General features: G+C 34.0%; 2 protein-coding genes and 1 long non-coding RNA gene across 13 annotated transcripts in view; 1 reads left to right on the top strand and 2 right to left on the bottom strand.

Annotated features, from left to right (window-relative positions):
• The window catches only part of LOC141384915 (uncharacterized), a 547,599-nt gene that overhangs the window by 454,515 nt on the left and 69,770 nt on the right, over positions 1-23,314 (top strand). For 3 of the 9 annotated variants that reach the window (XR_015476328.1, XR_015476337.1, XR_015476319.1), the window contains one exon: positions 7,357-8,080. The gene's annotated coding sequence lies outside the window, so the exon portion shown is untranslated. Of the gene's footprint in view, positions 1-7,356; positions 9,829-12,630; positions 12,901-13,836; positions 14,463-23,314 lie in introns of those variants that run through there. The other 6 variants (XR_015476338.1, XR_015476322.1, XR_015476344.1 and 3 more) reach the window with 5 other exon arrangements.
• The window catches only part of pcdh10a (protocadherin 10a), a 34,263-nt gene that overhangs the window by 1,608 nt on the left and 9,341 nt on the right, over positions 1-23,314 (bottom strand). Inside the window, exon 4 of one of the 3 annotated variants that reach the window (XM_087235089.1) lies at positions 2,781-2,938. In XM_087235089.1, the coding sequence (XP_087091215.1) occupies positions 2,781-2,938 (158 nt within the window). Of the gene's footprint in view, positions 1-2,484; positions 2,939-23,314 lie in introns of those variants that run through there. The other 2 variants (XM_087235088.1, NM_212571.1) reach the window with 2 other exon arrangements.
• LOC147846706 (uncharacterized) lies at positions 11,401-13,081 on the bottom strand. Its single transcript, XR_015476390.1, has 2 exons — positions 11,864-13,081; positions 11,401-11,821 (listed from the first exon to the last, which is right to left on the bottom strand). It is a non-coding gene; the product is annotated as an uncharacterized LOC147846706 (long non-coding RNA).

Here is a 23,314-nt window from a genome sequence, read left to right as displayed (position 1 = left end):
ATGTCAACCCCCACCCCCAAACACAACCATCATTGGTGGATGAGCAAATCATAATAAAATGTATAAATGCAATCATACAAATTAGCCACTAAATCAAAATGTTAGGATTTCCAGAGAGAGATTGCAATGAAATTAAATAAAAAGTAAAAGAGTAAAAAATGGAAAAAGTTACATGTCACATTTAAATTAAAATTTAAACTTTATTTTATTCAATTTTTTAAACAGATAAATACATTACCTTTAAGTGTAATGCATTTTAAGTATCGTTCCTTATTAGCTCAAGTTACTCCTAGTTACTTCTTTAAAATTATATTTTAAATTGTATTTTATATCTGTTTTTTTTTTTTTCAGTTTACAAGCAGATAAATACATTAATGTGAAATTATTGTTCCTTTTTAGTTGGTCTACACGGAATCTGCGCGAGCACAATTCTGCAGATTTTTAGCCCATCATTGAATGTTAATTTACTTTTGTAAATGTGTGTAAATTCATATTTATTCAGTTTTAATTTCAGTAATATTATTGACTTATATCAAAATATTTATATGATTTATTTGCAATACAGTTTGTAAAGTAATATTTTCTGTCTTTTAGTATATTATATAAGAGACTTGCTTTGTTTACCAAATGAAGTGGATCGTATTGGATTTGCATTGTAAACATTTAATACAAGTTAAAAAGATTTTACCTTTTATTACTTGTACTAAAGGTATTATTTCATATATTAAGGTTTTAGTTATGATACTCCTGAAATCATTCTGCATAAATCCACAGATTTTTACCAAAATTCTGCGCAGAGATAGAAAAGAATGTCCGCAGATTCCATCTGGCCCTACTTATCAGCTCAAGTTACTGGTGGTTACTTCTCTTAAATGATATATATATATATATATATATATATATATATATATATATATATATATATATATATATATATATATATATATATATATATATATATATATTTTTTTTTTTTTTTTTTTTTTTTTTTTTACTATAAAATGCATTAATTTTCTTCCATAAAATGCATTCATCTTAACATTGATTTTTTTTTATCTGTTTGTAAACTGAAAACAACCATTGTTTTCAGTTTACAAACAGATAAAAAAAAAATCAATGTTAAGATGAATGCATTTTATAGAAGTAATGTTCCTTATTAGCTTGAGTTACTCCTAGTTTACTTAAATGATATTTTAAACTTTGTTTTATTCAGTTTACAAACATAAATAAAATAACAATAAGATGAATGCATTTTATTAGCTCAAGTTATGTCTCTTGACAAATTAAAAAAAAATTATTGCATATATTATATATAAAGGACAATCACAGGAAATGCCAGATCTAACAAAACAAAAACTTAACAGAACCCTCTGAAACTAATAAAACATTTCTGGAAGCAACATTTAGGTGGTGCGCAGATAAACATCAGATATTTTCTTGTGAAAGTGATACTCGAACACAAAAATACAGTTATTGAGATAGGAAAGAGGCGGGGCTTATGGAAATATAAGCTCCATCATATCCACTCATCTGGAGCACTACAAACACATGCACATGCATGCACACAGCGTATGTTTGCCCATGCTTTAGTGCAGTGTTTCTTAACCACGTTCCTAGAGGACCACCAGCACTTCATGTTTTGAATGTTTCCTTTGTCTCCTTACACCCATTACAGGTCTTTCAGTCTGATCTGAATCAGGTGTGTTTGGTTAAGAAGACAGGGAAAATTTGCCAAGCTGGTGGTCCTTTAGAAACATGGTTGAGAAACACTGCTTTAGTGCACCAGTAGCGATACTGCATTAAAACACATGGAACAAACTTCAGGATATCTCCTCAGCTGTGAGCGTACACTACCACAGTTTGCATGCTATAATCAGAGGCGAGGAGGCAGGCGTTATGACTGTCACGAGTGCGACTACAGTAGAGCCGTGGCATATGGTGATCACAACAAACACGAATACAGCGCATGATGAAAGACACAGGTATTAATGTGAGATTTTATAGCATGTGTATGAAAGCTTGAGAATTACCACTGCCATTCCACATGGTATGGATTTTTTGTTTGCTGAAAATGAGCTAAATGGAGATGCAGAAGCATGTGACGTGTCGTTCCATGTGTCTAACATGACCATGATGAAGGTAGATTTCAGCTTTAGGAGAAGTCACAGCACAAAGTATGTGTTATGTAGGTTTGGATGACAGATTAGTTGCAAATTCAGCACTCGTGAGCCAAATTTGTTTGTTTTTTTTGTTTTGTGTTGTCGCTTTTTGTTCACCAAACGTCTTCAGATGCTTTGGATGGGAGAATTTAGAGGGCAGGGAAAGGACAAAATGTTGAACACAACTCCACAATTTCACTCCAAAAAAGTCCTTTATTGATATGTCCATATATTACACATTGTTTTTTTGGTTTTTGCCATTTAGTTTTAGAAGGAAAGGGGGAAAACAAATTAGAAAGTGAGAGAATAGGTAAGGAAAAGGGTGTTTGAGATTACATAGATTTATTTATTTTAGAAATATAAATAGTTTTATACAAACAGAGCCATGGATTAGATGACGGCAGTGGATCAGATCTGAAGGGGGGGGGATCAGAAATCGTACATTTTGAGCGAGTACTCACACAGATAGTTGGGTTTGTAAGGCGCTCGGGCGCTTGGTAAGAGTGTGTGTAGCTCGTGGCGTGTGAGCGTGCCGTGGTGTGACTTGTCTTTGCCAAACGTGGAGAATGATCTATCATCGGCCCGATTGCACGCATCGCCCGGAACCACGCTCTCCTGTACCTCAGTGTCCGGCACCGCGTCCATCCCCGGGACGTGCAGGTTGCTACGGTAGTCGGCACCCTGGCGACTGTCGCCAGGCATGAAGGAGGGCATCCAGCAGCGGTCGGAGTGCCCCAGAGCCTTGCACTCTTCAGTGCAGTTGGAGAAAAGATCAGCTCCTGCGAGAGACAGAGGACAAATGGGAGAATGATTAGCTTTAGTCTAGTTGAACATGATAGAGAACATCGTATAATAATTAGCGCTATTGCTATTTTTAGTCAGGTAGTTCAATCACAAGTGAAAATTCTGTTATTTGCTCATGAAAAAGTCATGCATGTGTTTCTTCAGCAGAACACCAAATATATACCTTTATCTTTCCCCCTTTTTACTTATGTTTTTGCAGATACAGTTGAAGTGAGAATTATAAGCCCATCTGAATTATTAGACCCCCCTGTTTATTTTTTCCCCAATTTAACGGAGAGCAGATTTTTTTCAACACATTTCTAAGCATAATAGTTTTAATAACTCATTCCTAATAAGTGATTTATTTTATCTTTGCCATGATGACTGTTACGACTGGGTGGAGTGACGCTCACAACAGAAGGTAAGATCCAATATGCAGGTTTATTCAGCGTCAGGCAAGCAGTGGTCATACAGGTGCAAACGGGTATATTAAGGCAGTCCAAAATCATAACATAAACAGGCAAAAGGTCGAAAGGCAGGCGGCTAAACAGGATAACAAGGATACAAGGCTAGGTTCAAACACGGAGAAAACAAGACAAGGAGAAACGCGTTGTAATGTCACACTGGGAAAACAAGACTCGACAAACTGGAAGGGTTCATGAGTGGCTTATAAGTGGTGTGATATCAGACTATGACAAGGTTCAGCTGGTGTGTGCAATCAAGCTAGATGAATGAGCATGGGTGTCTGGGAGCAGTGCATGTATGAAAATGTAGTCCTGGGAAATGCGGAAGTGTAGTCTTGAAGTTCGTGTGAGAACCAGCGATCTCTGGAAAGCGATCGCTGGTTGTGTGACAATAACAGTAAATAATATTTGACTAGATATTTTTCAAGACACTTCTATACAGCAGGGGTTCCCAAACTTTTCAGCCCGCAACCCCCAAAATAACAATGCCAGTGACTCGCGACCCCCAATATCCACTGAGGTGGTTATAAATACAGAAACCTTGCATGCAATGACGCAGACACACCTATTAAATTTGTGTCAGTGCTTTAAATGTGCCAGAAAGTATAACCTGATGTTATAAAATCAAAATGCATCTGACGCTATTGCTGCCTTTAATATAATGTAATTACCCCAGGGGTCGCAATCCAATCGAACTAGTAACTATAAGATACTATAGTAACTATATAGTATATAGTAACTATAAAAGGCTATTTTTATTTTCAGTATAGTTATGGATAAAATATGTTAATTCTTATGGTTTAATAAAAATAAATAGATTGTTGGAAATCACCAGGCGACCCCCCTTCATTGCCCCGCGACCCCTCGGGGGGTCCCGACCCCCACTTTGAGAACCACTGCTATACAGCAAAGTCACATTTAAAGGCTTACCTAGGTTAATAAGGTTAACTATGCAGGGTAATTAGGCAAGTTATTGTATTATGTTGGTTTATTCTGTAGACTATCAAAAAAAATGTTGCTTAAAGGGGCTATTAATTTTGTCCTTAAAATGGTGTTTAAAAAATTAATAACTGCTTTTATTCTAGCCGAAATAAAACAAATAAGACTTTCTGCAGAAGAAAAAATATTATTAGACATACTGTAAAAATTTCCTTGCTCTGTTGAACATCATTTGGAAATATTTAAAAAAAGAAAAAAAAAATTAAAAGGGGGCTAATAATTCTGAATAAAATTTTTAATATGTATTATTTTTCCATATACTGTTCTCAAAACCTTTCAATGGTATTTTCAAGCCCTAAAGCACACAATTGTCACATAAATAAGCAGTCAAAACACATCAAAAGTTTTCCATTTGTAGTGCTGTGTGAATAGATTAGATTTGATTTAAAACCAAAAAGATGCACAGAGTTAAAATAAAATAAATGAGAATGTGTGGGTGCGTCAACATCCACATGTTAAATAAAAAGAATATTGTGAAGCTACAGTCTTTCTCATGCTCCGAGATCTTCTGCTTTCACTTTATCAACTCCTCTTCTGTGTAACAATCCGATGTCAACAGTAACACAAAGGCAAAATTGCCATGAATTATCCAGAGCGCGGAGTCTGAAATTATTCATATTTGAATGGAGATGATTATTTAACCAGACAGATTGCGAGCTTTTTACTCGTTTTATAATCAACTGCAGTCATTGTCAGGCTTCAGCAAAGCCCAGTAATTGACTGGAAGGCGGCCCCGCTGAAAGAAGGATAGTTATATACACAAAGCAGTGAACTCTCCAGACCTTTGTTTCTCCCTCTCTGCTTTCCCCCAGTGTCCCTCCCACCAACCGATATTAAACCAATCTACTGTGATGTTTTCATGCTCTTTTCATGCTGTTAATTTCACCATGTCCCTCATCCGCTGGTCTCTCAAGTCCTCGGTACAAACACTAGGCAACGCAACCAAAACTAACAACACTGGGAGAAAGCATCGTCCAAACACACACAAGCTCACACGTACACACTCTTGCTTTTCTGACTAATGACTACACAGAGCATGATAATTAGCCGGTTTCAGAGGAAAAGAACGAGAGGGGAGTTTGAAAGGGGAATAAATAAAAGAGAAGGCCAGAGAGCAGTGTGGCGTCACTATGAACTCTAATGAAGGCCTCTGGATACAAGGGTTTCAGTCGAATGCAGAATTTGAATGGACAAGATGACCACATGAAGTAGTAGACATGAATTAGTGGTTATGGACTCTGAAAACGCAGTGGCAATGACAATTTGTAACTATTTTACGTCATCTTTTGGTCTATTGGTGGTGATTTCATTGTTTTAACAAGCATTCATTCTGCATGATCAATATTGTATAAATTCATTCAAGCCTATTCACCAGCATTCATACACACTCAGAACTAAAAGTACAAAGGGGCAGTACCTATTCATAATGTACACTTTTGTTCCGTAAAGTAACATTTTTGCACCTGTAGGGTATACGTTTGAACCTTTATGGTACTATAAGCCAGACACCCTAGTTTTTTTTATTTTTGTGTGTGTGTGTGTGTGTGTGTGTGTGTGTGTGTGTGTGTGTGTGTGTGTGTGTGTGTGTGTGTGATTTTTTGCGATAAAAATTACATATTTTTTTAGTGATAATTCCCAGAAATGTGCAGATAATTTTGTGATTAAAAATATGTATATAAATATAAAAGTCGTTATACAATAACTTGCCTAATTACCCTAACCTGCCTAGTTAACCTAATTAAGCTAGTTAAGCCTTTAAATGTCACTTTAAGCTGTATAGAAGTGTCTTGAAAAATATCTAGTCAAATATTATTTACTGTCATCATGGCAAAGATAAAATGAATCCGTTATTAGCGTTGAGTTACTAAAACTATTATGTTTAGAAATGTGTTGAAAAAATATTCTCTCCTTTAAACAGAAATTGGGGAATAAAATAAATAGGGGGGCTAATAATTCTGGGTGGCAACTAATTAATAATTAATTAATAAACTAATCCATCTAATTAAGGTGTACAAGACTACTAGAGACCATTAAGCAGGTGTGAGTTAGAGGTGGTTGGAGCTGAACTATGCAGAGCTGCGGGAATTTTTTCTGTGAAATTTGGTTCACTTTGGTGCTTTGTTAATTTCTTGTTCAAAATATTGTTAACTGTGTCATGTTCCACTGAATTTGTCCTTTGTTTAAAGAGATAGTTGACCAAAAACTGAAAATTCTGGCATCATTTACTCAACTTCTACTTATCAAAAAGCAATTTGAGTTTACTTTTCTTCTGAACACAAAAGAAGATATTTTGAAAAATGTTTAGTAGTATTTGTTTTCCCTACTATGGAAGTCACTCGTTACAGGTTTCTATCATGTTTTAAGATATCTTCTTTTGAGTTCAACAAAAACAGGGAACTTTAAACAGGTATGTAACCACTCAAAGATGAGTAAATGGTGAGTGAACTTTCATTTTATTAAACTATTCTGTTAATAGTTATACGGATCTTACCTGTCCTTCCAGAATTGGAGCAGAACTAGTAAAAACATGAGCTAAGATTGGAATCAAGGTTAGGGATTTGGATGTTTGAACTTGGAAAAAAGGTTAGAGCAGGGTTCAGGGTTAAGCCTTGCTTAAACCGATACATTCACCCTTCCATGAAGCATCACAGCACCGTTCTTCACATGCACTGCATTGCAAGATTCTTTCCTATCTGTTTTCGGTAAACCTTGGAGAAATGTGTTACTAAATACCCTTTTAAATAAGAACAAGTGAGCAGGAAATTTGTGATGGGCAATTTTCACAGTGCAGGCAGAAACATGACACTTTTAAAAGTATTTTAAATTGTTCTGCGTTTCAAAATATCCCACAATAATCCATCTGCAAAGCCAATGTTTCTTAACGTTAAGATTGTAGCAGAAAAAAAATGATGATGTTACTATTGGCATTCACACCTTTATATTGTTCACAGATGCATCAAGAACTGGATAAATTTGGAGTTCTGGATGGGATTTGGACTATTGTTCATGATTATGGTGTGCAAGATCCCAGTCAACGCAAGCAGCAAAATACAGTACAGTGTGATCTATTATGCAAAATATTACATGATTCTTTCCCCCATTAAATATGAAAGATGTATTAGTTATTTTGTCATTATATCACAATTAAGTGAATTTTAAATGAGGTGTTGCTATGTCCTTGGGTGCACGGCACTAATGCCTAATAAGCCTTTTTGGTTTAATTGGTAATTAGTTGTCGAAGGTTTTGTAATTTTGCCTCTGTGAACAAAATCACTTTCTGTCCTGGTGGTCTTTTAATGAACTTTCTATCTGCTCATCTATTTACATTCAAATCTCAAAACTCAGAATGGAATTTTTCAGTCACAATAAATTATATGATGTATTCTGCACATTATTAACTATAGTTACCATAACATTTTAGTATATTGTTTTAAAACATCAATTTAATGATCCTTCAGAAGCTTTAAATACATTTAGCATAGGTATTCACCATACCATTTACCAAAAGTAAACAGTTTGTAAGGATTAGCAAGGCTTTAAATAAGGATTTCCATGTATTGATCACTGGTGGCCATCTTTAAAACACATCTCAGGCTTTCTGTCTGAATGGGGACACATCAAATTCTCCAAAACTGTTTGCCAAGCTTATGATTACATTACATATTTGGAATCATCAATAAAATTAAACAACAACTGTCTCTTTAGTTAAATTTCTAAACATTCGAATCAAACAAAATCTGCATTTTTTCAGGTAGCAAATGCACATGCTCACTCGAAATGAACGAGATCACGTCACCAACCTCGTTTATTGTCATTCTACACATGATCATCATCTGAAGAATGCTTCATCAGATCACGCCGGTGTTCTGAAGCAATTCACAACTTGGTCTAAATGGCGAATCTCCTCCAGAAATCACAGCGACTCTTTGTTTACAAGTTTGTGGGCATTTGAGAAGTTGCTGTCATGTGATGTGCGTTTGAAAGGACGGAGTGTACCCCACGTAAATTTCATACGGATTACAAGTTTTTCAAGTGTAGTTGGTTCATTTATTAGTGCAGATTTCACGTTTTATTTGGATATATTTCTTATGTCTGTGACGCAAATTTTCGCTGAGATGCCAGTGTGTTTGTTGACCTCAAAAATTGTCGTAAAATCACACGTCTGTTTCGAGCTTTTCTCAATGAGAAATGTCAGTCTATAGCAATTGATGATTGGCTCCTGTCTTACTAGGCGGGGCTTCGTTTGCCATATTGAACATTTTAAAACTATATTAGTGACATGTCATGTGTATTCTGTAATCTTTGATTGTAATGACCTTACCAGGTATAGGCAGAATTTGAATTCCAGTCAAGCCTGAGCAAAATTGTGCTCACACACTTCATGGGTGTTTCTTCCTTTTCCAAAGTAAATTATATTAATTTATATTATAGTATTTTGGCCAAACTTTATCTTAATGTACATTTCATGTTATTAACAAACCCTTAACTAATAATTTTAGCTCTAATACTAATTAGCTGCTTATTAATAGTTATTAATGTAGCAGTTGGTTTTAGGTATTAAGCAGGATTAGAGACATTAAATAAGATCATACTTTATGAAGCCAGCAGTAAATAGTGTGGATTGTTACTTAATCTAAAGTGTTGTCAGTATTTTTTATTAAAATGATATTTCAAACTGCTTTTTAAAAATTATTTTAGTTTCTTTCGATAAAACACAAGGATTATCTGTTTAAAATGAAATGATTCACAAGTTTGTTTGGCCATATAAGCTATATTTATATTTGTATCTTGTTTACAGCATAACAGCTGACCAACAGAATCCATCACAACAAACTCGTGATTTAAGGTATCAATTACCCCTTTTTTATTTTGAAGTAGTCAAATTTATTATATTTTACAACAAACGCACAGCTCTTCTAACAGACCCATTAAAGAACTAGCACTGTTGGATAACGAGTCATGTGTTTATGTGAAGATCACAAGAAATCTTTTTAAGTCGAGGCTAAAAGAAAAGGAAGCCAAAAATAATGCATGGCCTCTTACATAGATTTTCCACGCTGGGTAAAACAAAGCATCTTACTGTTCTTGATATAATCTTTATGACCTGAGACTACAGAATGAGGCCAAATCGCTTTTTAATGTAATATGTTTGATACATTTTTGCTTAACGTCACTGCTTATTCGATTGATGAATGCACGCAATCTTACAGGCGAAACAATTTCTTTGATAATCAAATCAAACTCAACAATCTTTATGCAAAAAAACACAATTATTTAAGAATTCCAGTTAATAATGTTTGTTATTGTTTTTTACATCAGTGGAAGAAGAATAGTTAGCCACAAGTGCCCTTAATAAACAAAGTTGTCTAAATTTTGCCAATGGAATCTGATTGTTTATAGTATTTATTATTCCAATAATATACAAAAAAAGTATTAATTTTGCAGGTTAAGAAACAAAATAATCATGTATAGCAGATACAGAACTGTTAATATGGTGATAAAAGTCATATTCAAATAGGTATAACAAGAGAGGAGTGATACTATAAATCAAATTATGATTTGATACTCGATGTCAATACTGAACTCGCGATATGATATCTCAATGCTTATATGTATAGTATAATATTCATATTTTTATTTCTTTAAACATATGGTAAAAATGAAAATAGTATAATTAGGGTTGGTAAAAGTATCGAGTTTGGTACCAATCGGTACTGATATTTTAAAAATATCAATTTCCTATTAACATATGAGCGCTGTTGTGTAGATCAGTCGATCCATCAGCGGATCGCTCATATGCCTGCTCATAAACAGACCAGCTGATCATGGCCAATCACAGTCATTTATGTTGAGCATGTGAACACTATGGCCAATCATCTTTAAGTACGCAATCATTAGTATTCAAATATTAGCGGGAAATTTGTAAAAAATTTAACATTTTTAAAATTGCAGTACCGAACTTGACACTTTTGAAAACCCTAGTTGTTGTCTTTAATGCATATGATGGGGATGACATCAGAATACAACTATTCATAATTCTGAATATGACAATAGCAATACTCTTATTTTGTTTAAAAAAACAAAAGTGAGGCTGCGGTGGGAAAAAACACTGAAGTGTAGGATCAGCACTGTAAACATGCTGTGGACTACAGAACTACAGCTGTTGTCGCGACTTTATAATGCAAATATGGTTTAAACGTCACCTTAATATCATTCTGTTAAGTTTAATTTAAACAATCAAAAGCATATTAGGCATCAAACAAACTCACAATCTCTTTAGGAGTAATACGCTTAAGTGTCCTCCTAGGCTTCATTTCATGGCACCAGTTAAACACAGTGGGGACGCTTCCCTGCTTCAGCCTATTTAACTCGGTCATGATAAAACAATGCAGTCCTCTGTACACTCTCAGAAATAAAGGTACATGAGCTGTCACTGGAGCAGTACCTTTTCAAAAGGTACATATTTGTACCTGAAGAGTCCATAATTGGTACCTCAAATGTACTCTTTAGGTACATTTGGGCACTAATATGCACCTTTGAGATATCACTGTGGGCACTTTGGGTACAAATATGTATCTTTTAAAAAGGTACTGCCCCAGTGACAGCTCATGTACTTTTATTTTTTGAGAGTGTAGCACACCCTTGTGTTGTCTGTAATAGTGTTGTCCTGGTACATTTAAGCGCTGCTGAGCGCATTCTTAAACAATGCTGATTTGCCATAGTATTCATCAGTGCTTAACAGAAATGACTGTGATTGGCTGTTAAGGTCATCAGTTCATCGCTCTTTACTGAGTGCAAACACAAATACAGGGACACTGGAGCATTTTAAAGTCGCGAAGATCAGTCGATTGCTCGTCTGTGTTTGTACTTGGTAAACATTGAAGTAAGATGAACTGATGACCTTCACGGCCAATCACAGTCATTTCTGTTGATCACTAGTGAATACTATGGCAAATCAGTGGTGTTTTAGAAATGCACTCAACAGTGCTTAAATGTTTTGTTTTTGTTTGTTTTTTCAGTACCTAAATTCAGTCTAATGCAGTAAAAGACTCAGATCATTAACTTGAACTTGATAAATGGCATCTAAAACGTGTGTTTAGGAAAGAAAACTAGCTAACTAGTTCCATTCCCCTTAACTTAGCTTAAAAAGAGGACTGATATCCCTTTTTATTTTCACTGTCCATTCAGAACAGACCTGAAGGTAACTCGAAAGGCGAGGAAATTATAAATTTGCGTCACTTTCTCTTTGCTGATAAGATATACAGTCAAGTACACAACGTCCCCTTTTGACTCAGGTGATATCTCCAGGTTTCTTCCTACTGTAGCCTCGATTTCGCTTTTAAAATGGTGGCCGCGTGAAATCAGTCTATTTTGTTAGACACAAATGCTTGCACTCTGTCACTGACTATAAATATTCTGTATTTGTAGACTATTATATAGACTGTAATCTATTTTCACAAGTCATTTAAATGATGCACGCGCTTCAAGTCAAGCCTGAAATTGTTCATACCTCTGGCAAATTATGATTATAATTTACTTTTATTCAACCAGCAAGTTTTTTGTTTTGTTTTGACAGACTTCCCCCAAAAGATAATAAGACGATGTGCATCATCGTAAAAAAAAAATTCTCAACTTTTATTTATATTTAAACAAAATCTTTTAGTCAGAATTTGCCAGGATATTAATATTTTCAAGCTAACCCATATATATGAAACGGGAAATGTGGAAAGTTAGAGCATGTAGGCTGATATGGGAAATCTAAGACAAAGTTAAAGACAAAGGTAAAGACAAAGGCTAACTGTGGAGGAGAAGGAGGGCAGTGGATGCATGTCAGGACAATCTCTAATCTCTAATTCCTTGTGGCAGAAGCTTTTCTGAGTCAGATCAAAGGACAAATCTGCTGCACCGATAAACCTGGCCATGCTATGAGTGTGTGTGTGTTGCTTGAATTAAAACACAGGGGACTGGTGTGGTATTGGGGTAGAACTGCTGTAATGATTTGCATAGGTGACCAGGAAACGTGTTATTAGCCAAGCTTTGTAACCTGCAGATATATGCAGAAAAGCTGAAGATTGAATGCACTGATCCAGAATTCTGTGCTTATTAGAATCGCTATAGGGGACTTCCATTGATGATCAAGCGTTATTTAGCCATCAAAAGAGTCTTGCTAAGTTGCGCACTAAGAAATCAGCTTGTTCGTTACACCTCTTTCATTTACCGAACAGAACAGAAAATGCTGGATAATCTGTAATGAGGGCTGAAATGGATGCATCGGACCAATCACAAGTGGACAACGCTAAACACTGGTGAAATGGGCTGTAAAATTCTTAGATTCTGAACACTTCCAGAGGTGGTTAAAAACACTCTTGATTGAATTGCTTACACAGTGTAAACGCTCATCCAGTCGAATTGCCACAAAAGACCACCTACTCCCCGTCAACTGACTGAACACATGCTCATAATGGGATGTTTTGTAGGAAATGAAGCAAAATGAGGTATTCTTGCTTATATTATTTCTCTTTTGTTGATTTTGATTGCTTCTATTGTCTGAGATGTCAGCTTACTCTTTAGTCTTTCTCAAGAAACTGCTAGAAATGTATCTTTTCCGTCAGCACTTCTAGTATTGCTAACATTATTACATTATTTATTTTATTTCATAATCTACTTAAATTGCACCCACCTTGTAGTACTAACACTGTTTGTTTTATTTTATTGTCTGCTATTTATTGAAATAATAATAATATTAATAATAATAATAATAATAATAGTGCTCTAACCTTCTTAATACACTTGTAAAAAATATTCATTGTATTTACTATTTTTTTTTATTAAGGTAAGTGGTTGCAAACAATTTATATAGGCTGATTTTACTACATTTAACCAATTAAATGTAGTAATGTTCAACTTAATTTGTGTTTAATTTCAGCCCATGCAAATTAATTGCAACCACTTACATTATCTTTTTAAACTAATAAATCTTTTTTTCAGTATACTAACATTTATATTTCTGCGCTTATATATATATATTTTTTCAGTGTATATTTTCTAATATTATTTAGATCCTCTTGCACTTACAATCAGTATTTTTTTCTATTGTCTGTTATATATATATATATATATATATATATATATATATATATATATATATATATATATATATATATATATAATAATATATATATATATATATATATATATATATATATATATATATATAATAAATAAAATAAATAAACAAAAATCTAAGCCTGTATTTACAACATCTTGCGGCTAAAAGTAGCTCCTGATTTGCGAGTTTAATAATAATAATAAATATTTTTTATGTATTGCCTTTAAAACTTGAAAAAATTTGTTTTACACACAAAAAAATAAATAAACAATACAGATATAAAAACAGTTTAGAGTAACAGTATTTTTTTTTTACTGCATAGAGCACAGACGAGTGAAAGTGGACTGTTAAAAGACCAAAGTCAGAGAAACGGAGGTCACGTGAAGGGGAGTACTGTGTTAGAAGTTCAGACAGATAATGTGAAGCCAAACCATGCAGGGCCTTGTATGTGAGCATGAGGATTTTAAAATCAATACAGAATATGACTGGTAGCCAATGGAGAGATTCGAAAGCCAGAGTAATGTGGTCCCTGAAGGAGAAAATTTAGGAGAAAATCTTTCAAATAATTGGTGTCTTAGTCCTAAATTTAGGACTCTCACTGCACTTAAACTAACTTCTAATTCAGTGAAATGTTAGTGAAGAGGACTACAAATATGAATGAGACCAAATCTCACAAACTATTCTAAAATGACTGTTGCAAGCAATCTAAAAATCATTTTACGAACATTTTAAGTACATTTGCCCAAGATGAGCTGTTAAAAAAGTTTTGCCTTAAACTTTTAATCACATATATATGGAGGTATTGGTATTGTGGTATAGAAACATTTTTTAAATGTATTAAAAAAAAAAACAGCCAAATCATTTAGGCAAAACCTATATTTTCTGTTATTAAATACTTGGTCATTTTTAAAACATACGTTTAAATTTTTTCAAGACTGTATTAGGCGTAAAAAAAATAAAATAAAATAAATAAATAAAAACATTTCAATGTCACAACATAATATCATGCTCTACAACATTTCCATGAACAAATCTGAGACTACTATTACTTTTACTATTAAACTACTGACTATTGTCAGATTTCTTTTTCTCTGTCATGTTTTCCATGTGCTTTTGTCTGTCTGTCTGTCAAACGCAGTTTTACTAGGTCTCAAAACACTTCTGAAATGATCAATACTTTGAATCGATATAGTCACATGATATGGTGTTTCGAAACACTTTAGTCATGTGACCTGGGTGTTTCGAATCAGCTTGGTCACATGACCTGGATGTTTAAAGTCATGTTTCAGTGCAGTGTTTCAAAACACTTGCGCTTTGGGATCTTGACACGGTGTGGAAACATCAGTTTCACGTCAGCCTTCCTTGCAAAACAGCGGATTACCATTGAAATTTTTAGTTGCTATCAACAGCCTTTTACTTAGCTTGCTCGATTACTTCTAACATAGGTCTGTTTGTTTACTAGCACTCACACAACACACACTGAGCACAACGTAAGGAATGTGAACAAATAAGGGAGAACCAGAAAATTGATGAAATCCAAACACAAGTGATCACATGAGAACACGTTAATACTCCATGTAAACAGTCATGTGTCTCTGCTGACCCACAAATCCCTAAAAACGAATGTTTATAGCAAGTAAAACCAGACATTTAGACATGATCAACTTATATTGCTTGTATTTAAAGCTCAGGAGTCAAAACAAAGTATCATATCATCTATCAGTTTCATCTAGAAACGCTTAGGAGAAAAAAAAGGTAGCAGTTAACATAAGGTAAGAATAAAGCTGTAACATTATCTTGAGATCGGTGGTTTTGTAAAAGCAGACTTCGATGTCTTAGCACGTCTAAGCAGTTTTGGAGATCTTTTCTGAAACTCTAGAGGAGCCGTTTGCGAGATTACGGGCTTATTTTTTTCCTCAGGAGAGATCCGAAAAAGCTTAAGCAGAAGTCTCCGTTCGCTCTCTGTATCAACGCTGTCAAGGATAAGCAAAGTTAAAGTGATTTCTTATGTGATTCTTCTTTCCCTACGTGCAACTCGCTGCTTCTAATCTTACGGACTGAACGTCTGAATCCGCGCTCGGATCACATTTCTGCTCAGATGTGTTGTGAAATCCATAGATCACTTCGGCGAGCTGTCCACTTTGTTATTCGGCTATTATATCAGGGTGATGTATAAGGATGGGGATGTGCGGATGTACACAGAGGAATAAATCTGGTTAAAGCAGGCATCCGGGGCCACTGTGACATCATCGATATTAAGTACACAGATAAACCTGACTGCATACAATCAAACTCAATGTAATTAGAAAAGAGCACTCTCTAAATAGCAGACAGAAGCTCACAGCGGGACGTTCGCATCGATATCACAGTCACACGCAGAGAACATGCAGGACCTGATAGAGTCCCGTCTGATTGAGGTCTGCTTCTGGATGTGAAAACAGCCTGTGAATAATAGAAAGCTATGCCTGACGATGTCCTGAAGGCAATGACAAGGCTTGTAATAGAGTTTAAGTTTTTACAAAATTAGCATGTAAGTTTGGGGTAAATCTATGGCATTGACTGCAGAGTGATGCACTTTATTTTTTTGAGTTGAATCCAATTGCCTTAAAACCAAGTGCCTTAAAACATTAATTAAGCTGAATCCAGTATAACTTACTGGATGAACTTGAAATGAACTGAAATGACAAAATGCATTGATACATGGCCATTTTGTAATTGTGTATTAATTTGAATATAAATTAAATATTATAGTATATATATACTATAATATTTAATCATATTTAATATTTAATACTGTTTATATTTAATATAATTAAATATATTAAAAAAAAAAAAATATATATATATATATATATATATATATATATATATATATATATATATAAAAAAAAATATATATATATATATAAAAATATAAAATATATCCTGCTGTGGGGATGTTTTTCAGCAGCATGGACTAGAAGACTAGTCAGGAAAGAGGGAAAGATGAATGCAGCAATGTACAGAGACATCCTGAATGAAAACCTGCTTCAGAGTGCTCTTGACCTCAGACTGGGGTGATGGTTTATCTTCCAGCAGGACAATTACCCAAAGTACACTGCCATAATTTCAATGGAGTGGCTTCACAACAACTCGGTGAATGTCCTTTAGTGGCCCAGCCAGAGCCCAGATCTAAATCCTATTGAACATCTCTGGAGAGATCTGACAATAGCTGTACACTATCGCTTCCCATCCAACCTGATAGAGCTTGAGAGGTACTGTAAAGAGGAATGGGCATAAATTCCCTTAGACAGGTGTGCCAAGCTTGTGGCATCATATTCAAAAATACTTGGGGCTGTAATTGCTGTCAAATGTGCATCAACAAAGTATAAAGCAAAGGCTGTGAATACTGATGTACATGTGAATTTTCAGGTTTTTATTTTAATTAAATTTGCAAAAATTAAAAAAAAAAAATTACATTGTCATTACGGGTATTGTGTGTAGGATCTAGAGGAATTAAATTAATTTAATCCATTTTAGAGTAAGACTAACATAATACTTTCCGGATAATACTGTGTGATTTGATTGTTTGTGACAAATGCCAATCTTTGCTGCAATAAATATCTACTTACAGGTAGCAATAAAGTCAACTGAACTACAATTAAGCTTTTTTTTATGATTATTGTGTATATAATTAAATGAATAAAAATAGTAATAAAGCCTTGGGTAGGTACAGTATGATATAAAATCACTGAAATCTAGTGTATTTGGAGCTCTCAAAAATGAAGAAAAACATTGTGGAAAAGTAATATACCACAATCACAGATGTTCCTTTACAAACAGGATTAGATTTCTCAGAGGACCCCGAGTTAACTTCAAAACAGCAAGGGTTGTGGAAAAAAAAAAACTGGCATTTTCAATTTGGATGGGATTAAAATCACAAAGTATGTCTGCGAAACACAGAATTACCCTCCTGGGGGAAAACAAGTCCTATTTGAATGAGGATTAAGGTTGAAATTATCTAGAAAACAAAGTTTGAATGCTGTCATTAAATGGTTCAATCTGAGTTAAATGCAGAAATTTGAGCAGATTGTTTGGCATTAGGGCACTTTGATAAAAAGAACATGACAATGTGGCATCTATTATGCATCGGAAGCTCTAGACCTCAAGGATTTTTTAGCTGTCAGGAGATATTTGAGCTGTCGGAATAATTGCGTTTAAAGTCTAACAGCGATGTGGTTCAGCAAACTGCTTTTGCAGAGTTCATTCAATTGTTCTGCAATATAATACATCCAAGTGTAGCAGGTTGTGTGCTATAGATTAACACCTGCGCTGGTGCTAACCAATAAATATTGTATGCGCAGAAATAAAATCAACACAATTGGGCATGAAATACTATAATTACAGGCATGCAATCAATTCATTATTAAATATTGATTTATTTGTTTATTTGTTATTTATTTCTTTTATATTTATCAGTTCATTATTTTATTAAAATTAATTGTATTTAAATTATTTATAAATATTTTCAACTTCAACTAGCTGCCATTTTTAATGGGTTAATTACACATTAAAAGCATTGTAATGTTAATATAAATAAAATATCTACAAATGTAATTTTCAAGCAACAAGATTTCTGCGTTTATTTTAGTCTGTGTACATCTTTTAATTTCCACTGTTATTTTATTAGGGAAACTACCTGAGGTAATGGAAGAAATTTATTTTTTCCCCCAATTTTTGTTTAATGGAGAGTTTTTTTTCTAAACACATTTCTAAACATAATAGTTTTAATAAGTCATTTATAATAATTAATTTATCTTTGCCATGATGACAGTAAAAAATATTTTACAACATGTTCATATGTATTCAGCTTCAAGACACTATATGCTGCTTGTTCAGACAATGTGAAATGAGTTGAAACAGCAGAATTCTTGAGAATATTTTGGGACAACTTAAATGTTTTAAGTAACTTAATTGTTTTGTGTGTTGGAACATGACAGAACTAAGGTTGTTGGGACAACAATTCCCTCAGTAATTGTGTTGTTTCAACCCCTTTAATTAAGTAATTTGAACAAACAGCAAACTAAATTTTTTCGAGTGTAGAGCTTTTGAATGTTTGAGTGTAGCCGGACTTTGGGGTTGCAGAGATCGAGAAAAAAGACAAAATATATAGAGAGAGATGCTGCGTTGAGTACAAACACACTGACTAACTAAGCTTTTCCCCATCAGGAAGCGCTCTGCATCCCACTGTGTGCGTGTTATTTTTGTCTCTTTCCGCTTCTCTTGCATTTTCTCTTCTGGAGACCTCATCACATCTTTTATCAATGGTGTGCAAAAGCATAAGACGAAAAGGAAAAAACACTGCCAAAGCCCCGATGAGCAGAATTTCCCTTCTGAACACCTGTCGTCAGGCTGACCAAAGACCTGAGCTCCCGCTGAGGATCTTGTTTTTTTGCTAGGGTCGGGAGGAAACTTTGCTGTATTTATTTTGAAGAACAAGATTGCAAATAATGATGATTTACAGTAAATAGCTGGGTGGGCTTTCATTCAACTTTGGTATTCTTTTTGAATCACCCCGTACAGGTTGTTGTATTTACTACAACTTGTTATAGTTTAAGTTGAGATATTTTATACAAAAACATTTTTTAATAATGTCATATTTATATAGACTTAAAAATATGAAGGTTACATTTTAAATAGTGCCAAACAGTTTACTAATTCCTTCTCTAGAAAAATATGGGATCTGTAGATCTGGTCTGTAGGGGGGAAAATTTATAAAACAAACTAATAAAGATATATAAAATACAATTTTATATATATATATATATATATATATATATATATATATATATATATATATATATATATATATGTATATGTATATATATATATATATATATATATATATATATATATATATATATATATATATATATATCAAATAAAAAATAATATCTGATACATATAAATCACAGTTTTATAAAAATATGAGGTTTACACGGAATGTTTTTGAGGATTTTTTTCAAATGACCTCACTGCTCAAACGTCTGACACTTTAAATTCAAATTAGTTACTGTTTGCCACCTCCTCTTTCAAGAAAAGGGCGGAGCTTTTGCGACTCTTGCCTTGGTTACTCTAATAACAACAAAGCACATGTTTTCAACCCGGGCTCATTCTGTAAATGTACAGCTATATACAATTCTGCAGAGAGCAAAATACTTCCTTGGACAGGGGTGTCCAAACTCAGTCTTGGGGGGCCGGTGTCCTGGAGAGTTTAGCTCCAACCCAAATCAACTACAAATGAACCCGCTAATTAAGCTCTTAAAAGACGTACTAGAAACTTCCTGGTGTGTTGAAGCAAGATGGAGCTAAACTCAGCAGGACACAGGCCCTCCAGGAACGAATTTGGACACCCCTGTCCTTGGAGGCATTTCTTTCAGTTTTTGTTTTCGCTAATCCCCCAGAGGCTACTGTGTACGCTTCTTGAGATCTTAATTTTCTCTTGAGTGACATTCGTGCCTGCTGTTCTAGCATATATCCACCAGAGGCCGCTGTCGACTGACTGAATGATTGACTGACCCACCTTCCTCCTTCCTCCTTTCGATTGACTTGCCCACCGCCTTCCCCAAACCCAACCAACAGTTTTCAAAAGCAATCCAGAAAAAGAAAAGCCCTCAGCTGTTTTTTACCACATTTTCAGATTGTACCACATTCTCACACAACGTACATGACGCGATACTAAGCAAACTGGTAACAGCGGGATAGCCATTCATACGGCGGAAATTCAAACGATCAGCTGGTGAGCACTAAAAAGGAACTGAGTCATGCTGCCCTGTAGCATTCTGCATTTTAAAAACGAAATGCAGCCAGATGAACTTCTGGCTACATAATTCGAGGTCTTCAGAAATGTATATAGGGCTACGTTTTCAGAAAGAGCCAATGTTGCATGTTTTGGTTCCTCATCGAACCTTTTTTAAATGTGTGAAAAACACTTTTTTTTTCATTATTAACAAACATTTGTGCAGTTGAAAGCTTTTGTGGATGTTAAAGGTTCTTCATCAATGCCAATAAAGAACACATATATTTTAAACACACTGTCAGATGTTGTGAATATCACACAAGTTTTCTTTCTTATGAACTCTTGTCAAGCGCAACACAATTATAGCAAAAGCACACGAGCAAAACTAATTAGTTTTAATCATGTTGATTATTTCTGTAAACAGCATCATTTTAATTCTTTAGAACAAACATTATGCGCTAAAAAGACTAAAATAAATATATATATATTGCTCCCTGAAATTAGTTTGTTTAGCTTTATTTTAGTGGTTAGTAGCTTCTAGCATAGTGTTTACAGTTTCATAAGGATAGGCTCACTGTAGTCAACCTACTTTAAATTATAAATATCTTGGCAAGCTACAGTTTCAAAGTTATCCCTCCAGCATTGACTTTCACTATAGCTACAAACTGTGCGTGTGTGTGTGTGCGTGTGTGTCTCCAGCAAATGGAGTTGCTCTGATTGGGATCTCATAGCATTAAATTACAGTGACAGGAGTGATTTGATTAACGTCATCACCTCACATCCCTCATTTACAGATAATCATCAATCTATCGCTCACTCGTGTTAATCTAATTGTGTAATTTGTCACGCTTCTCTCTCTTTGCAAACAAATGCAGTTGTAAAAGTCTAAATCTGACCCCAGCTCTTAGTTTGACCGTTATGCTCATCTGAGAAAAGCTAAAAAATAACAATAAAGTAGCTTGAAAGATCTACTTTCTATTTTCTGATCTGTTCCAAAAATACATATTACGAAAAAAATATAAGAAAAAAAAAACATTTATTTGAGGATTACTCAAACATCCCTCTAAATGCCTCATTTCATCAGTACATACAGAGTTTATTAAGTATTTTGAGAGTTTTAAAGAGGTCATATTAACCCAGAATAACTTGTAAAATACATCACCCACTTTAAATGTTATCAGTTGATTGAATGGACATTATCAGTGGTTATCAGCTGATAGATATGGGCCAATTGGGGCCTTCTGCGTCTACTAGTAGGCTCAGAAGGCTGTTATCATCCAGCCACATGGTTAATTAGCTATACTAATACAGAAGACTCTGGATTGTGATGGCTGAGTTATGGCTGGGTTTAGGGTTAGGGTAGGGGTAGACGCTATTAAAATACAATTAATGGAAAAATGTAATCATATATATATATATATATATATATATATATATATATATATATATATATATATATATATATATATATATATATATATATATGTGTATTTTTTTTTCAGAATTTTTTTTAGAGCATAAAATGACTATTGGTCGAAATAACAACAAAAAAGATGAGATTGTTTATTCATAACCAATGTTTTAACATTAGGAGAGTTAAGAAAGCAAATAATTTTGGTGGATTACACCTGATTTTCAATCACGACTAATGAAGACACTTTTTTTTTTGGCCAACTGACATTTCCTGACAAAAAAAAAAAAAAAAAGTTGTATAAAGTGCATGCATAGTTTGTGGCCAAACAGATGAATTCCTCATTGTTAAATGTGTAAACATGATCTACAATGTTTTGCGATTCATGTCCACATTCAATCTTTTCTAATGCTTGATGAAAACATGTTTGACCAGATCATGTTTATGTGGACGAATGCATTCAAACAGCCACAAAATACCACCTACTATCCACCTACGAACATGTTCTGAGAAGATGCATCAAAACTATCTGTGTTTGGTTTTTACAAATAAAATTGTAGTTACCATTTACATCCGGGGTGTCAAAACTTTTTTCTAAAAAAAAACTAACTTTATAGAGGCTAGAGGGCCAAAGATGAATAGATTTGCCATGTGTTATGCCATTTCCTAATTTATTTAATAATATAAAAAAATTAACTAGAAAACATTGCTTTACGTAAACTAATATACAGTTGAAGTCAGAATTATTACTTTTTCTTCTGGAGAACGTCTTATTTATTTTATTTTGGCTAGCATAAAAACAGTTTTTAATTGAAAACTAACATTTTAAGGTCAAATTTTTTAGCCCCTTAAAGCTATATGTTTTTTCAATAGTCTACAGAACAAACCATTGTTATACAATAACCTTGCCTTATTACCCTAACCTTCCTAATTACCTAGTTAAGTCTTTAAATGTCACTTTAAGCTGTATTAAAGTGTCTTGAAAAAAATCTAGTAAAATATTAGTTACAGTCATCATGGCAAAGGTGAAATAAATCAGCTATTAGAGATGAGTTATTAAAATTATTATGTTTAGAAATGTGTTGAAAACATCTTCTCTCTGTTAAACAGAAAATGGGGGGGAAAAATAAACAGGGGAGCTATAAATTCGGGGGACTAATATTTCTGACTTCAGCTGACTTCATTTCATTTATAGTTTTAAAAACTCAGATTCATTTACATTTAGTTTCAATTTGTGTTTTTGTTTTTGCAGCTCAGCAATAAAACAGACAAAAAAAGTCACGTCAAGTTAGAATTGACGATTTCTGTTAAAGGCATTCTCACCAACCCTCTCTATCATTCTCAGATGGGATGGAAGGCCAAATCAACGGTAACAATGGGCCAACTTTGGCCCACTGGCCCTACTTTGGGCAACTCTGATTTACATCATTTTATTTTGCTTCTTTTCCTGCTCACTGTATTACACTGGTCCATTTGTTTAGTAGAACTTCTACAGAGTATAAAGTGATGAGTTACTTAAAATGAGTAAACCTTAAATAAACGTTATATTTAGTGACACATTTTTTTTTACTATTATTATTATCATCCTTTTACAGTTTTTTTTTTCTGTCT

Source organism: Danio rerio, chromosome 1 (assembly GCF_052040795.2).
Source record: "Danio rerio strain M-AB ecotype USA chromosome 1, GRCz13ab, whole genome shotgun sequence".
Lineage (NCBI taxonomy): Eukaryota > Metazoa > Chordata > Actinopteri > Cypriniformes > Danionidae > Danio > Danio rerio.
This window is presented reverse-complemented; position numbering and strand designations above follow the sequence as displayed.